The sequence below is a fragment of the Microcebus murinus genome, chromosome 10, assembly GCF_040939455.1.
Source record: "Microcebus murinus isolate Inina chromosome 10, M.murinus_Inina_mat1.0, whole genome shotgun sequence".
Lineage (NCBI taxonomy): Eukaryota > Metazoa > Chordata > Mammalia > Primates > Cheirogaleidae > Microcebus > Microcebus murinus.
Window position 1 is genome coordinate 91,312,589 of NC_134113.1, and position 19,009 is coordinate 91,331,597.

Below are 19,009 nucleotides of genomic sequence, written 5' to 3' on the forward strand. Positions count from 1 at the left end.
GATGATTTTTCTTACCAATTTTGTAAATGCTTTTATACATTAACATTATGCATTATGATAACTTTATACATTAACATATGTGCATTATGATTTTGTTCTTAATTTGCTCTTTAAGGAACAACTTTGTGATGTTTGGGGAAATAGGTTTGTAATTAATACAAACTCAAATAGATTTATGTTTTTCTTTATGTTTTCTTCTACTGCTGTTTTTGCCAATATTAGCCTAGTTTTACTGATACCTATTCCTTTATCAATTGTTCTATTTTTTACAATAAAATAACACAGTTTCATTGCACCTAAAATTAGAAAACACAAAAAGATATGAAGGAGAAATTGATTACGCATATTTGCAATACTCAATTAATCATTGTTAATATGTTTCTACATAGATTTTAAGAAAGATTTCAAGATAGATAGATCATAGGTAGATAATAAGTATGTTGCTTAGAAGTATGTTTTGATTAGATTTATATATAAACTGGATAGATGAGTTGTCTGTGGATAGCAGGTTTAGAGATAATTTTTATTTCCTTTTAGTCTTCTGTAATTTTCTATGCAATAATTTACGTAATCAGAAATATAAAATTAAATAAAAGATGAGGTACATGAAAAAAATCTGTTTGGTTAACTTTCTGTGAGAAATGGGAAAGAATCTTAAGAACTATGTAGGTGCTAACTTCCATGTCTCCTGCCTTTGTAGGTCTGATTATTTACTTTGTTGTTTGCACTAATTTTGATTACACTGGCTTGGTCCTTCTGTATTTTGTAATTCTATTTTGAACTCCATTTCATTAGAATTTTATCTATGGGAGTTCTTTGAGATCAGGTTTACAGTGTACTGTGTCGGAAAGGATTTGAATTTATTTGCAAAGGCTGACTCAGGTCACTACCAGTCTTAAACTTTTTTAAGCTAAAACTTCCAGTTTGTAATTTCTTAGGCTATACAGAGTACAAATTCTGGTCCCAAATATATATGCATGCTAGGCATTAGATGTTCTCAGAACGACAGATCTTTACATTCCTCTTTCAATTCAGTGTTATGGTTGAGAGATAAGTACTTCTACTTTTAACCTTTTGCTGGACATATATTATTTTCTCATTTTCCCATTAAGGTATTGCCTTCCAGGGGTCTGGGTTTATTGATAGTATCAAATCTCACTTCCAGCTTTGGAGAGGCCCAAGCCAAGTATCTTATCCCACGTGCCCGTGGTCCCTTAAAACTTAAGCACTGGTTTACAAATGGATAAAGACGCACAATAGAATACTATTCAGGGTAGGGCGGTGGCTTGAGCCTGTAATCCTAGCACTCTGGGAGGCCAAGGCTGGAGGATTACTTGAGCTCAGGAGTTTGAGACCAGCCTGAGCAAAAGCGAGAGTCTGTCTCTACCAAAAATAGAAAAAAATACCTGGGCGTGCTGGCGCACACCTGTAGTCCCAGCTACTCGGGAGGCTGAGGCAGGAGGATCACTTGAACCCAGAAGTTTGAGGTTGCTGTGAGCTATGATCGTGATGTCACCGCACTCTCTACCTGGGTGATGGAGTGAGACTCTATCTCAATAGTAATAATACGATTTAGCCATAACAATTTAAAAAAAGAGTGAAATCCTGTCGTTCGCAGCAACATGGATGAAACTGGAGGGCATTATGTTAAGTGAAATGAGCCAGGAACAGCAACGTAAACACCACATGTTTTCTTTCACTCATATACAAAAACTAAAAATAGTTGATCTCAAAGAAGTAAAAAGTAGAATGAAGGATACTAAAGGCTGGAAAGGGTAGAGGGAAGGCAGAGATAGGGAGAAATTTGTTAAAAAATACAAAATTACAGCTGGATAGGAGGAATAAGTTCTGGTGTTCTATACCACTGTAGGATGACTATAGTTAACAATAATATTAATATATAGTTTCAAATAGCTAGAAGGAGGATACTGAATGTTCTCAACACAAAGAAATGATAAAAGTTTAAGATGATGGATATACTAATTACCCTGATCTGATTCCTAAACATTGTATGTATGGAAACGTCACTATGTACCCCATAAATGTATACAGTTATTATGTGTCAGTGTAGGAAAACAGTCCATTGCTTGGCAAGAGTGATGCCATCTTGAAGCAAAATCACCATGGTGACCAGTGTTTGACTTCTGCATATCAAGCTGTTCTGCAACATGGTCTTAAGACAAGCCTGTAACATGTGTAACCCCTCAGAAAGATGCTTATCTAACTTCCCCAGTGGTCGTGAGTTTCAGCAAGAAAGTCTGAGACATAACCAGCTGCACATGTCTTTATCCTAAAAGTGTGCTCTATAGAGGATGCGTTGGGCAGTTGCCAGAGATATTGCTTCTGTTGGTAAGTCCTTATTAAATATTTCTTTCTGAGAAACCGAATATGTCAGCCTCTTTCTTCCATCTCTCAGCTCCCTCAGTGTTTGGTGGTAGATTTGCATAGACCCGCTCACTGTGGAACATTTGAGGAGCCATCCTGAAGTTGAGAGGCCAAGAATTGGGTAAGGGGGATGAAGCGTCCGTGGTGGAAATCCCAGGATGGCCAGAGGCGTCTGTGTGAGGTTGGGTGGCTCATCTGTTGGAAGCTTGTGGACCTTTGCATGAGTTCACGGATGCCCCCCAAATGCCTGTTGGCCTAGAGCAGTCATTAACTGAAAGCTGTATAGCGCCCTGCAGTAAGGAAGGGCCACAGAGAGCCACAGCTCTGGTCGGCCACTTCTGTGGGCCGTTCATTAGGCAACAAATGCCCAACTAGCGGCAGAGGTGAAAATTAAACAGCCAAGGGAGAATTGCAACTAGAAAAGGACATGTGCCTTTCCACTTTTCTCCTTGCATCGAACTTAGTGGGCAAAAGGGAAGACCGAGAGACCAAAAAAAAACTGAAATGTTATCATGTAGATTTATCTGCCCAAGGAAAAAGTAATGGAAACAACCGAAAATCAGAGCTCTCATAACTAAGCCCAGTGGGGAGGGGAAGCCCTGGAATCCCTGGGGATGTTATGGAGAGGAAGACTCCAGTGACTTAGAAGCCACAGGTGAGGAGGACAAAGAGGGCCACTGGCAAGTCGCCCCTTGTGCAAAGGAAAGGAAAAGCTTAATAACCGCAGCAAATGGGGGCCAACCGATGTGGGAGACTCTCCCCCAGGGAATGCCCTGCTGCAGGGCTCTTAGAGGTTGCAGAGGCCTTCAGACAACTACCAGGGGGACCCCTGACAGCTTGGGTGGTCCTACTGCCAATCACAGAGCGAGGTGGGGTTTCCTTAGCTGGAAATGAAGCAGGCAAAATGAATAATAACACCACCCACGCACTCTGTAGCAAACCTTCGTAACACACAGCAAACACAGGAATGAGCCTTAGGGACAGGATTATTCTGGCTATAGGGAGGCTTGGCCTAATGAAGAAGATTTACCAGGAAAGGCAACCTCCTGGCAGTCAATTCAAGAGGCCCAGGGGCTTCTCCGAGAATTAGGAATGAGGCGAACCAACTATGCTCGAGTTTTTGTGGAACCTGATAAAACAATTTTTTATTGCTGGGTTGAAAAATAAATTGCCACAGTGTGCAAAGAGAGAATGGCATAGCCCTTTGCTGTCTTTGTTGAGTCTTAGAGTGAAAAAAGATGTATTAATATATGATGGAGAAGAGGCCATAGCAGAGTTGGGAGAAACCAGGAAAGCCAGGGACAGGATACATTTGGTAACCTGACAAAAACCAACAAAAGGGGCCGGGTGCGGTGGCTCACGCCTGTAATCCTAGCACTTTGGGAGGCTGAGGCAGGCGGATTGCTCAAGGTCAGGAGTTCGGAACCAGCCTGAGCAAGAGCGAGACCCCGTCTCTACTATAAATAGAAAGAAATTAATTGGCCAACTAAAAATATATAGAAAAAATTAGCCGGGCATGGTGGCGCATGCCTGTAGTCCCAGCTACCCGGGGGGCTGAGGCAGGAGGATCACTTGAGCCCAGGAGTTTGAGGTTGCTGTGAGCTAGGCTGACGCCAAGGCACTCACTCTAGCCTGGGCAACAAAGTGAGACTCTGTCTCAAAAAAAAAAAAACAAAAACAAAAACAAAACCCAACAAAAGGGAAAAAGAAAACCTCACAGAAAGAAGTGGGGGAAGGGACTAATAAGAATCGCGTATAAGCAGATCATGTGGCATGATTTATTGGGAGCAGGAGCACCCTGAGAATAAAATAGACAAACAACCCAATGCTGTGTTAAAAGCCTTATGGAGGGAACTACAGCCTGAACAGCAGTTTTTTCCCTTCCCTTCTACTCTTCTGGCAGAAGAGGAAGATGACTCAACCCTTCCATCATTCTAATGCCCTGGCCAGTTAGGGTTGGGTCCCACCCCAGGCCTGAGGTTAGGAGTGAGGCCAAAGTTGACCTCATGTTCAAGTAACAGAGGGCAGCTGGAGGCCCCATATTGAGTACACCATTTGTCCTCCCAAAATAAAAAGAAAAGTATTGCCTTAGTAGACATTGGGGTGTGGTGTACTTTAATCCATGGAAATACAGAAAGACACCCTTGTCAATAGGTTGCCATTGATAGTTATGGGGAATATATAATCCAGATAAAAAGGACTTTAATATGTCTAGGTACTAGAAAAGCTCCCCCCATCCCATATATGGTGTTTATTTCCCCTTATTCCAGAAAACATTTTAGGCATAGATATTCTGTTAAGAAAGACTTTGCAAACTTCAGTGGGAGAATTGAAGGTGCACATGGTAAAGGCTGTTCTCAGGGGAGAAACAAAATGGGAAGCCCTACAACTCCCTAGCCCTGGGTGGGTTGTCGAAGTTAAACAATACGAATTGGCTGGGGGGAGGGCATGCTGAAATAAATGCAACTATTGAGGAACTGGTAAATGTACACATAGTATCCACCCAGCATAAAGTCCCTGTTCCCTCTGGCCTGTACACAAACCACACAGTACCTGGCAGACGACTGTGGATAACTGGGGCTTGAAGAAGGTAACCCCAGACAAACATGCTGCAGCTCCTAATATTACTCAGGTAGTCAACCACATGGTGTCTGCTCCAAGACACACCACGCTGTCTTAGATTTGGCAAATGCCTTTTTTAGCATTCCTCTTTCCAAACAATCATGAGACCAGTTTGCTTTGACCTGGCAAGATTGTCCCCACGGATATCTTCACAGTCTTAGGATTTGTCATGAAACGGTGGCTAGAAAAGTGTCTTTGTTCGCATTCTCATCTTCTCTTCACTGATTTTGTTATATGTATGATGTTATGTTAACCTCTGAAGATTTTAATGTGGTGGAGGAGAGGCTGACAGCACTGTGTGCTCATCTATGGGAATGGGGAGGGGCAATCAACTCTCACAATATTCAGGACCCAGGGCTTATAGAGGAGGTTTTAGGGTCAGGTAAGACTCCTTTGATACCAGGATCAGTAATTGACAAAGTCCAACAATCTCCAAGTCTGAAAACAGTAAAAGAAATCCAAACATTTATTGGTCTTTTGAGTTATTGGAAAGCATTTATCCCCCTTTTAGCCCCATGTTTGAGACCACCCTATAGATTTATAGGCACACTGGGACCGGGACACACCTCAGCAAGAAGCTTTTGAACAGACTAAAGTGTTAGTGTGGCAGACAGGAGCTTTAGCCACCTCTTTAGAGGGTATCACCATGACTACATACTGAGGGTATGAGTTGGAGCTTACAGCAACCAGAGTATGGTAAATCAGTTCCTTTAGGATTTCCGTGGTAATTATGGAAAGGAGCCGAAACCAGATGATCTCACGTTGATCTACAAGTCCTAGCAGTATATTATGCTTTACAGCAGGTGGAACCATTAACAAAGACCCGTACTGTGACTGTGAGAATGGGTCTACCAATCAAGGGATGGATAGAAGGACTGTTCAAAGACCCCACCTCCACTGTAGCTCAAACACCTACCTTGAATAAATGGCATGCCTATTTACAACAACAAAGAGTTCTGGCAATAAGTCCCTTAACCCCAAAATTGCATGCTGTATTAGGTCTTATTACCTATGAGCAACCAAGGAACACCTCTCCACCTTGTTTTACTGGAGTAAAACCTGCCTGACCCAGAAAGAGAAGGAGTCTTACCCATGCCAGATGATGTTTGATATATGGATGGCTCAGCAGGGGAAACCCCTGTACTTGGACTGCTGATACAGGTAAACATCAGTCAGTGGGCTGAGTTGGGAGCTGCTTAGTGACTAAGCACACCTGAGCCCTGGCCCCTCGTTCTTTGCACTGTTAACTGGGCTGTATTCAAAGGCCTAATTATGTGGCTAGCTCAAAGGGAACAAGAAAAGTGAATGATTATGCACGAACTCCTATGGGGCATGAATATGAGGCAAGACATATGGGAGAAGCTGCAACTCCCTGCAGCTGATTTAACTGTATTTCTTTTGGCCACACACACAAAAGACTCAAAAAAGGCTGTCCACACAATGGAGTGGTGGAGTGCAGAAGAACAGCCTGTTGCATGGCAAGAGTGACGCCACCTTGAAGCACAACTGCCAGGATGACTGATCCTGCATACCATGGTGTTCTGCAGCAAGGCCTTAACACGATGCCCATGGCATAAATAACAAAGATGCCTATCTAACCTCCCCACCCCAGTGTTCATGAGTTTCACAAGAAAGTCTGAGATGTGACCAGCTGTACATGTTTTCCCTAAAAGCTCGCTGTATACAAAATATTTTCTATAAGGTGGGTGTGGAGATCCACTGCCTGGCAGTCACACCAAGGCATGGCTTCTTTCCTAAATCCCTGGTAAATATCTCTTTCTGAGAAACTGGATTAGTCAGTCTCTTTCTTTGGCCTTTTAGCTCCCTCAGTCTTTGGAAGAGGGTTTGCATATACCTGCTCACCACAGAACAGTCAATTATTAAAAAATTAAAAAAACTTCAGCACTGGTTTAAAGGAGATTGTTAATGCCCCAGGAACTAACTCTATGTTCGGCATTATTTTCTCTCCCAGGATTTGCACTTTTCCACCATTTCTGGCAACTGAAGATTTTTTTTTTCCTTTCCTGACAGTTGAGCCATGCACTTAAAATATTTCTGAAGGCTTGCTTTCCAGTGTATTTATGTACTCTGGACTAAAGAATTTCTCTGGACATCTGATTTGCCATTCTTTTTTTTTTTTTTTTTTTTTTTTATTTTTTTTTTTTTTAATTTTTTATTTTTTTTTTTTTTAATTATTTTTTTTATTTTGGCATATTATGGGGGTACAGATTTTAAGGTTTCAATAAATGCCCATTTCCCCCCCTCCCCCCAAAAGTCTGAGTCTCCATCATGACCATCCCCCAGATGGTGCACATCTCACTCATTATGTATGTATATACCCGCCCCCCTCCCCCTCCCACCTGCCCAATACCCTATTACTGTAGCACCTATGTGTCCACTTAGGTGCTACTCAGTCAATACCAGTTTGCTGGAGAATATATCTGGTGCTTGTTTTTCCATTCTTGGGATACTTCACTTAGTAGTATGGGTTCCAGCTCTAACCAGGAAAATATAAGGTGTGCTATATCACCATTGTTTCTTAGAGCTGAATAGAACTCCATGGTGTACATATACCATATTTTATTAATCCATTCTTTGATTGATGGGCACTTGGGCTGTTTCCACAGCCTTGCAATTATGAATTGTGCTGCTATAAACATTCGAGTGCAGGTGTCTTTTTTATAGAGTGTCACTGGATCATTTGGGTAGATGCCCAGCAATGGGATTGCTGGATCAAATGGTAGATTCACTTGTATCGCTTTAAGGTATCTCCATATTGCTTTCCACTGATTTGCCATTCTTGAATGCAAAAGTTGGTTGTTCTTTTGCTAGTTTCTTTTCAATTTGTTTTGTTTTTTTTTTTTTTAGTAAATGTATTTACTGAATTTCATGTGGCCACACATAAAGAAGACTCAAAAAAGGCTGTCCATACAATGGAGGGGTGATGTATAGGAAAACATTATATGTTTTCTGCCTAAATGTCAACTTATATATATATATTCCACAACTGCCAGCAAGTGGTTCTTATATTTCCATTCAACTCAAATAATTTTGATGCAAGAATTATTTAATAATATAATTTTCTACCTGTAAGAGATTTTTAAAGGTTATTTTTTTTCTATTGCTATTTCATTTTATTGAAGTTGGATCAAACAACGTGTTTGTATGATTTTTGGCATTTCAATGAATGATGATATGTGGCATCACTTCTTCAAGGCCAGCCATGAGGAAAACATTACCTGGGAGTTCAAAGTGAGTAAAATCCCAAATGCTTTCAAACAGATGACCCTGAACCTGGGAGGTATCGTTCCCTTTATTCTTTGCCTGATCTCATTTTTCTTGTTACTCTCCTTCCTATTTAGACACACTAAGCAGATGACACTTCGTGCCACAGGGTCCAGAGACCCCAGCAGAGAAGCCCACACGAGGGCCATGAAGGCAGTATTGTGTACTATGCAGTCTTTCTGGTAGTAACCTCCAGCTTTCTGATTCCTCAGGGAAAACTAGTGGTGATAATTAGTGACATATTAACTGTCATTTTCCCATCAAGTCATTCTTCTTTCTGATCATGGGAAACAATAAGCTGAGAGAAGCTTTTTCTGAGGATGTTAAGATTTGTGAAGAATTTCTGCAAAGGAAGGAAGCCCTTTGTTCCACAGAGACCCTTAGAGCGTGCCCTTGAATACAAGAAGAATTCAACAAAAGACTTTCTCCCAAGTGTTTACATTCCTTTTTTTCTTATATGTTATTGGAAATCATTAAAATCTTTTGTGAAGATTAAAATCTTCACATTTCTGTCTTGTTTAGTTTCAAATCTAATGTTGTCATTGAACCACATATGTTTTCTTTGTCTTCACAGGAAAAATGAATCCCACACTAACATTTCATGTTATTGACTAAATGCAAAGAGGTCCTATTTCTTTTCTTTCTGACATAGACTGGCAAATGCCTTGAACTCAATGAGTACAAGAATTTCATCAAACAGGCCATGGGGAAGAAATTTTAGAAATCATTAACCTTTCCTATAAAATCAATCATATGAAAAACTCTCTTCTCTGAACTGAAAACCAGTTTTTTTTTGTTTTTGTTTTTTTTTTGAGACAGAGTCTCGCTTTGTTGCCCAGGCTAGAGTGAGTGCCATGGCGTCAGCCTAGCTCACAGCAACCTCAAACTCCTGGGCTCGAGTGATCCTTCTGCCTCAGCCTCCCGGGTAGCTGGGACTACAGGCATGCGCCACCATGCCCGGCTAATTTTTATATATATATCAGTTGGCCAATTAATTTCTTTCTATTTTATAGTAGAGACGGGGTCTCGCTCTTGCTCAGGCTGGTTTCGAACTCCTGACCTTGAGCAATCCGCCCGCCTCGGCCTCCCAAGAGCTAGGATTACAGGCGTGAGCCACAGCGCCCGGCCTGAAAACCAGTTTTTTATCTTTACTGCCCTGTCGCCTCCATTTCTGGAAAGGTTTGTCTGGATCAAAAGGGGAGAAAAAGTGTCTTTGGTGAGATTCTGCATATAATGATATATGATGTGAGAAAAGAAGTATCATTTCAAAAATGAAAGTTTGACCAGGAGAGGTGGGTTTGTACAGTTAGCAATGTGTATACCAGAACCACCTTGAGAAAGAAGGTTGGGAGCCCCAATGGTCATTTGTTTCATGAGTGCCCCTAGCTGACAGTAGCAATTTTAGGAATCAATTCCTGAGGATTCTTTGGAATGTTTTCTCTACTCTTCTAACGCAGGAATCTGTAACATGTATTTCTCTTGCATCATTTTCTTTTCTATTTTGTCTCTGGTAATATTTTATGTATAACTAGGTCTCTTTAAGTTATTAATTCCATGCTTTCCCATTACACACTATACACATGTAAGAAATAAGAAAAATATACTGCACGTGTTGTTTACATTGTAGAACTATTTAAATACAAGAAAAGATTCCTAGTTTATTGTGATTTGTATTATTTACATTCAAATGTATTGTGGGCTAAGTCATATTCCTCCTCTTAAAAAAAAATCTAATTTAAGAGTAGAGTGAATCCTATTTCCTGAAAATATTGTTTAGTTAAAAAAAACATTACTTTTTATGTGATTGTCCCATGTACAGATATAACAGTAATGTGTACTGTGAGATCATAAATTTTATAAAAGGAGTTAATTGGAACTAGAATAAAGTGAGAATTTCCTTAATTTTAGATTAAAATGCTATTATCCAAGAGACAGTGTTTTAGGAAATTAATTATCTTGGAGGGTATTTCTCATAGTAAATAAAACTAAATTAAATAAATCTTTATCAGGCATCTTTTACTTCTAATAACTGCAGACAGAGCAAATTCTTGGTAAGTATTGCCATGTGCCTGCCTAATAACACTCATTTATAATTATATTTGTATCATATTTTTCTCTGTTTAAATGAAGACAAAAAAGTGTTATCATCAGACTGAATGTTGACTTTCTACAATCTAATTGTACTAATAACTTTCGAAATGAAAATTCATTTCCATCTAGGAGACCCAATTTGTGAGTAATTTATAGTTTATAGTGATGAAAATGAAGTTTCATTTACACATTTTGATTTTATCAAACACTTATGTTTTTGTTTGCTTTTTGTGACTTCCTATTCAAAACTCAGCTTGATAGCTCCAAATATATAGAACTGCAACAAGAAGGTGATTGCAAATTATGAAATGAAATCTCTTTGAATTTGCATTATAGCAATTTCAGCCAATCATTTCAGTTATCACTCAGTAAGGGTAATAATTATAATTTTTCCAGACTATAAATAACTAGGCGACCTGTGTGCTTGAAGCAATCAGTTGGTTTAGTCTTCGTGAATGTAGAAACAATTCTATTTTGGAGGAGAGCTGGATACTTCTGGAATGATATCAAAGTCAAAATAATGAAAGATGAAAACATTATTGCATGATTTGAAGAATTTATTTATCACATTCCAACAAGTCATCTGGAAATTAGCTCATCTGCAGTGATATTTGAGGTCAGACTGCTCTCTCTACAAACATGTTCCGGACTGAAGAAAACATCTTTGTGGTCATAATAACTGGAGAATTCATAATAGGGATGCTGGGGAATGGATACATTGGTTTAGTTAACTGGCTTGACTGGATTAAGAAGAAAAAGATCTCCTCGACTGACCTCATCCTCACTAATTTAGCTATTTCCAGAATTTGTTTGATCGCTGTAATGGTTCTATATGGGATAATAATAGTACTTTACTCAGATGTTTATGCAACTAGTAAACTAATTGTAATCATTTTTACCTTCTGGACATTCTTCAACTACTTAAGCATATGGTTTTCCACTTGCCTCAATGTCTTCTATTTTCTCAAGATAGCCAGTCTCTCCCACCCTCTTTTTCTCTGGCTGAAGTGGAGGATTGACCGGGTGGTTCGCTGGATCCTGCTGGGATGCTTTGCCATCTCCTTGCTGGTCAGCCTTATGACAGCATTGGAATTGAGTCATGACTATAGGTTTTATAAAAGTGCACAACATAAAAGAAACGTCACTAAAATGTTCCACGTGAGTAGAACTCCATACTTCAACCCAGTGATTCTCTCTGACCTGCTTACAGTTGTCCCGTTTGTCGTGTCACTGATTTCATTTTTGCTTTTAGTAAGGTCCCTGTGGAGACATACTGAGCAAATGAAACTCCATGCTACCGGCTGTAGAGACCCCAGCAAAGAGGCCCATGTCAGAGCCATAAAAATTGTGACTTCATTTCTCTTCTTCCTTTTTTTGTACTATGTGCTTTCTCTTGTGGTGAACTTTAGCTATCTTATGACAGAACAAAAGTTAGTTGTGATGTTTAGTGAGATTGTATTAATTCTCTACCCCTTGGGTCACTCGCTGATTTTAATCATTATAAATAACAAACTGAGGCAGGCATCTGTCCGAATGCTGATGTGTACAAAAATAGCCTGCAAGATATAAAATCTTAGTTTTACAAAATGACTTAAAAAGCAACTCTCATTCCCTAATAAAAAAAACACATAATAGAAAGATTTCTTATAGACTCATTCTCATTTTTTCCCAGCTATTTCATTTGTTTTGGATTCATAACTTTAACTGTTATCAGGACCTAGTGGCAAAGTAATGAGTATATATCCTTTATGCCTCTTTACAAGCCAGGCATGTTCATGTTTATCCTCCCTTCCCTCCAAGAATTTCTGAGCTCATGTGTCTCTTCCTGTCTTCTCAATGTAAATGGTAGGCATGTACTATTACCTAGTTAAATTCTTTTTAGATTTTACTTTGGCCCGTGGTAAAGTGCACCTGAGCTACACTTACTGGCTTCTCTTTTTCTCTACTCTACATTTCTATTGCTGGCCCTTAACTGTGCACCTCTTATGGCTCAGCTGAGTCACTCCCATTGGCTTATTAACTAGAAACTCAGATCTTCCCTGGCCTGTCTGTTGGTTCAGTTTCCTGAATGTTGCTTTGGGTGGTCTCCAAGGTGATATTTTCTGGTTGTCCTTATTCCGATTGTCCTTATTCTGGCACTTTCTATTCATTTTCCTAAATGAAATTTCTTCTCAAATAACTTGCTTTTCAGGCAGCACCTGGGTGGGAATGGAACCCATTCAAACATCCTAAGGGATGTTCCTAAATGTTCTTCACAACATGGATAAAATGATGGGAATAACTGATGTCAGACTGTTCACTTGAGTTCTTTTCTTTAACAAGACCCTGCAAGGGTTTTCCCTCAGTACTTAACAAAAGAAATTAATTGGGAAGAAATTAGTACTCACTGTAGAATAACCACATGCTCTTGCTAAAAGAAGTATGTATGTTTATAACAAATATAGAGTAAATTACAAAAAAAAAAAAAAAAAAGAAGGAAAATGAGTCAGTAATAAAATTTCATTCCACTGTGAACACCAAATTCTTCTTCACTGTAATATTATTGAAACATTTGGTCTGGCATGTCTCGGGTTGTGTGTGTTCTGACCTGGCAGTGTACTTTTGCTTTTACTCCCAACATTTTATACATCTAATTCTGGTATCTTTCAATCTACTCATTGTCTTTTACTATAACTAAAATACTAATTACTTGAAAACTATCAATAGTTTTTTGTAAAATACAGACATTTATAGCCCTAAGTATATGAACTTCCTCGACTATAATTCTAATATTCTAGTTATTTATGTTGCTAGTTATTGTATTAGACACAAGAATTCAAGCTTTTTTGATGGAATATGTTAACATAGTTAACCTATAAATACCTATGCTGGGATGGACTTTATATTTTTCTGCAGGTTTAGATGAAATAAATGTTATAGATGAAATAAATTTTATAGGATTAGTACTTCTAGGAAAGTGTCATTCCATTAGTCTGAAGTTTTTTCTTCCGTGTTTTGTTTTCTGTATCTCCAATGTTTCAAGTATCTTTAATGACCACAGTGACTGGGGTTCAAAGCAGTAGTCTTGTAACAAAATGTTATCTTGTAGAATTATTTTTTTCTTAACTATAGCATTCCCATAAGTTCCACGCTATACAATACTGGCATGCATAAAATCTATACTTATTTGCTAAAACATAAAAGAAAAATTAATCTAAAAAATATTTGGGAGAAGACATTGTCATAGTTACTGTGAGCACTCCATTTACCAGGATACACTATGAAGTAGCAATGATATGGGTCAGGGATCATTTCCAAAATCAGAGGAGAGCAGTCACCTATAAACATCGCTACACAATCATTCAGTTTGTTCAAATCAGGGTTGTATCTCAGGAATGAAGGTTTGTGTGTTAAGGAAGGATGAGACAAGATATAAATTTCCAGGAAGGTTTGAGTATCCAAGAATTATTCTATGGAAACGCCACATAGTAAAATGTTTCTCAATAACTCTAAGCTAAAGAAGCTATTTCAAAATAAGAAGTAGCCTGTAGAGATGTAGTAAATTTAATTTTCAGTCTCCTGCTAGAAGGGCTAAGGAAATAGATACTCAGATGCAATTTGGTATGGAGGACAGTGTAGAAAATGAAATACAAGATTTTACTCACTTCAAATGCCCTTGATACCATCACTACAATCAAGGTAACAGACATTTCCAACACTTCCCAAAGCTTCCTTGATACCATTTTAAATGAAAATGAAATATCTAAAGTTAATCAATAGTCTTTTTTTATCATGGTTCTTTCACCTTCTTATATATAGCATCATAAAATAAGTAGCCATTAAATATCACTTAATTAAGACAATGCATTATTTTTTTATTCATCCATCCAACATGTAATTATTGAGCACACACTATGCCTCAGCTAGGAACTGAAAATATAACAAGAACATGGCATGATTCAGCCATGGCTTTCAAAGAGTTCTTGTTTTGTGGAAGGAGACAAATAAATTAATCCACAATTACAATATACTCTGACAAGTACTCTGGGAAAGAAGTAAGTGGCAAAGGATGCCAGAGGAAAAGCATAAAAATCAGAGAAATGAAGAAGGCCTCCAGGACGTGCTTCATTGGAACTGAGTCCAAAAGGATCTACGGGAGCTAGCATGTTAGAAAGGCAGGGAGGTGCTGGTGGCCAGCATCAGAGACGGAATTCTAGGCAGAGGGAACAGCAATGGAGAAGGCACAGTGTGTTCTAAATCCCGCAATGTACTATTTTAAGGGACAAATGGCCATATAATTGTTCATCTAAATAACCAAGATAGTGAGGTAAAATTTTTTTGCGACCAAATAATCTACGTTTAATGTTAACCTTTTAAATTCCCTGAAAATATATAACTCTCAATGTGGTGTCAAACTTTTGATTCTTTACTAACTAACAATCAAGATTGTCATTCAACGAAATGAAGATTCTTCCACAAATTTCAGTTTCTGCCAATTTTCTAGTTGCTAGCAAATCCTTGAAGTTTAGGTTTGCCAGATAAAATATGGCACACCCAATTAAATTTAAACCAGTACTGATTAAATTTAAACCAGTACTGATTAAATTTAAACCAGTACTTCGTGGAAGCATTAATCTTGTGCAATTTGGAACATACATTTAAAAAAAATTTCATTGTTTACCTGAAACTCAAGTTTGACTTGGCATCTTGCATTTTTAGCTGCTAAATCTGGCAACCCTATTAAGGCTACTGGTATGCGTCACAGATTAATGAATCCAAAATTTGTACAAGTTAGCTTCAGAAAAACAGTGCAGGACCATGAAAAGGAATTGGCCCAATTTGCATCTTATTAAACAGTAGGTAGCTCAGCCTAAATTAACCATATGTGGAAAAGTACAACCTGCTGAGAAGGTAAATGTCATACAGTGTCCAGGCCAAGGATCACCAACCACATCGTTTGTCAAGACTAATAAGGATTTAATGAAAATAGCTACATTCTTCATTTGTCATTCCAGTCTCCATCACAAGACAGACTACAATGAAGAGGTAAAGAAAATTACAGCCAAATCTAAGAAGCAGGTGAAGTTATCGAACTATATCAGGTCAGCTAGAAACATTGCATATTTCTCCAGTTAAACATGCCAGGTAAAGTGGAGAGTACTTTAGTACTCGTAGCAACTGGAGAGTTTTCAGTGGGGATCTTAGGAAATGCATTTATTGGATTAGTAAACTGCAGGGACTGGCTCAAGAATAGGAAGATTGCCTCCATTGATTTAATCCTCACAAGTCTGGCCATATCCAGAATTTGTCTACTGTGTATAATACTGTTAGATTGTTTTATATTGGTGCTGTATCCAGATGTCTATGCCACTGGTAAAGAAATGAGAATCATTGACTTCTTCTGGACACTAACCAACCATTTAAGTGTCTGGTTTGCAACCTGCCTCAGTATTTTCTATTTCCTCAAGATAGCTAATTTTTTCCACCCCCTGTTCCTCTGGATGAAGTGGAGAATTGACAGAGCGATTCTCAGGATTCTGCTGGGGTGCTTTGCCCTCTCTGTGTTTATTAGCCTTCCAGTCACTAAGAACTTGAATGATGATTTCAGGTCTTGTGTCAAGATGAAGTGGAAAACAAACTTAAGTTTGAGATGCAGAGTGAATAAAGCTGAATATGCTTCCAATAAGGTCGTGCTCAACTTGTTAACACTGTTCCCCTTTTCTGTGTCCCTCATCTCCTTTCTCCTCCTGATCCTCTCCATGCGGAGACATATGAGGCAAATGCGGCTCAATGCCACCGGGTGCAGAGACCCCAGCACAGAGGCCCATGCAGGAGCCCTGAAAGCAGTCATCTCCTTCCTCCTCCTCTTTGTTGCCTACTGCTTGTCCTTCCTCATAGCCACCTCCAGCTACTTTATGCCAGAGACCGAATTAGCTGTGATTCTGGGTGAGTCGATCGCTCTAATCTATCCCTCAAGCCATTCATTCATCCTGATACTGGGGAACAATAAATTAAGACAAGCATCTCTCAAGGTGCTTTGGAACGTAAAATATATGCTAAACAGAAGAAAATTCTAACAACATGTACAGATCTGAAAAGCTAGGACAAACGAAGACAAGCTGTTTCTTAATTATCTCCAGTTCTTACATTAATGTTGATTTCATGCGGTTAATTCCTCTTAAAACTTATTTAGTATAACTGCAATTGTGATGTTGTAATGCCCCTGTCTCTCTCTGCTCTCACTCTTCAGAGTTGTTTTTTAAAACATGTTTCAGGCCAGGAGAGGTGGGTCACACCTGTAATCCTAGCACTCTGGGAGGCCGAGGTGGGAGGATAGCTTGAGCTCAGGAATTCGAGATCAGCCTGAGCAAAAGCCAGACCCCATCTCTACTAAAAATAGAAAAAATTAGCCAAGCGTGGTAGCCCACACCTGTAGTCCCAGCTACTCAGGAGGCTGAGGCAAGAGGATCACTTGAGCCCAGGAGTTTGAGGTTGCTGTGAGCTATGATGACGCCAATGCACTCTACCCAGGGTGACAGAGCAAGACTCTGTCTCAAAAAAAAATAAAAAAATAAAACATCTTTCAGAATATAAATTAATATCTTAATATTAACTGTGTGAGTAGAGGTCGTTTTCATATTTAGTTCTAAATCATTTCTCCAGATGCAAAGTCGTATGACTAATTCAAAACAACTGTAATAGCATCTTGCTCTTATTTGCATGCCTATGAAAAGCAGCTGGTTCATCCTCATAGTCCTAGTTAGATTTCTCTTCCCAAATCATCCAACAAGCTCCACCTTTGGAAAAGACTCAATAAGGTGACAGTTCCTAATAAAGTCTGTGGAATTCTATGCTGTAGCATAATTAATACTAAGGTATATATTGTTATCTAAATAATATTGTCACAGTAAGTTCACAGATTTTTTAGGATCATGGATCAATGAATGAATTTTCCCTCTGAAGTGAGGGAGGGAAAATGTCTGTACAAACTTTCTGCAAAATAAAGAGCTTAAATAGAACTATTGATCATTTATTGAAGAAAATTTCTCCATAAAAGATATGTGTAAGTTTGGTTTTAGTGAATTTTTACTACACCAGACAATGACTGTCAAGATGCTGTGATAAGATGAGACCTTCAATCAAAAGGACTGAAAACTAGTTCAACCTCTGTGGAAAGCAATATGGAGATACCTTAAAGAGATACAAGTAGATCTACCATTTGATCCAGCAATCCCATTGCTGGGCATCTACCCAAAAGAACAAAAGACGCTCTATAAAAAAGACACCTGCACTGGAATGTTTATAACAGCACAATTCACAATTGCAAAATTGTGGAAACAACCAAAGTGTCCATAAATACATGAATGGATTGTGATAATAAAATGTATATACCATGGAGTACTATTCAGCTATAAGAAACAACAGTGATTTAGCACCTCTTGTATTTTCCTGGATAGAGCTGGAACCCATTCTACTAAGTGAAGTATCTCAAGAATGGAAAAACAAGCACCACATGTACTCACCAGCAAAATGGTATTAACTGATCAACGCCTAAGTGGACATATAGGAATAACATTTATGGCAGATGGGCAGATGGAAAGGAGAGAAGGGATGGGTATATATATACATAATGAATGTGATGCACACCATCTGGGGGATGGACATGCTTGAAGCTCTGACTCCGGTGGGGAAGGGGGAGAAAGGCAACACACATAACCTAAACATTTGTACCCCCATAATATGCTGAAATTAAAAAAAAAAGAAAAGATAACTCATAGCAAGTAATAAATAAATAAATAAGCTTATATATTGAGATGTTAACATTTCAAAACTATCAAAGAAAATATTGATTGAATGCATATCATGTCTACAATGCATGGAAATAGTGTTTAGATTGTATATAAGATATCTATGAGACATTCCATCAAAAGCACAATCATTTGTGTTGTGGCAGAGATATTTTGGGGTGATCAATTCTGTACTAACCAGCCTAGAATAGCTATGAACTTTGTGTATAGAAAAGAAAGTTTTTTATAAATGAAGACATATTGAATTTCTTATCAATAAATTTGATAAAAATCACAATTAGTTTTACATTCATTTTATGTTAATTTTTCTTCTTTGAATCTGATGGTGCAAAAGATACATATTGATAAAATTGATAAACTAAAAAATATTTATTGAGTGCCTTGTAAGTTAAAGAAGCAACATAAAACTAGATGCATGGGCTAAAGCTTACATTTCTTTTAAGATTGTCTGAAAGAACACCTTCCCAATATCCCATCTGAGCAGATACCCAGTTTATGTGAATTCATAGGAACAAAAGATCCCTGAGGCTAATGGGAATCTTGGATACTCTACATGTGATGTCTCTACCTTGTGGCCCCTAGAAACTTGATCAGCCACTTACATTGCAAATATAGCATCTCAACATTCTATTTTTCTGTGGATAGGAGCTGGACAAAGGATGCTGAGATAGAAACAGTAGCAGTATTAGTGATCTCTTATTATACATAATTGTCCTTACAGGTATATGTAGGATGAAGGTATTGTAACCAAGGTAGGTGGATTTATCTTCTAAGAGTATTTTAATTTTAAGAAATCATGCAAAGATAGTAACTTATGTTGCGCCCGCCTTGCCAGCAAG

At 38.5% G+C, this 19,009-nt stretch overlaps 2 protein-coding genes across 2 annotated transcripts; both read left to right on the top strand.

Moving 5' to 3' along the window:
* The first annotated feature begins 11,022 nt into the window (after positions 1–11,022).
* Positions 11,023–11,952, top strand: TAS2R8 (taste 2 receptor member 8). The gene has a single exon (XM_012741470.2). The coding sequence runs from the start codon at positions 11,023–11,025 to the stop codon at positions 11,950–11,952; it is 930 nt and encodes a 309-aa protein (XP_012596924.2).
* Positions 11,953–15,500: 3,548 nt separating this feature from the next.
* Positions 15,501–16,439, top strand: LOC105858375 (taste receptor type 2 member 7). Its single transcript, XM_012741473.2, has one exon. The coding sequence runs from the start codon at positions 15,501–15,503 to the stop codon at positions 16,437–16,439; it is 939 nt and encodes a 312-aa protein (XP_012596927.2).
* Positions 16,440–19,009: the final 2,570 nt, after the last annotated feature.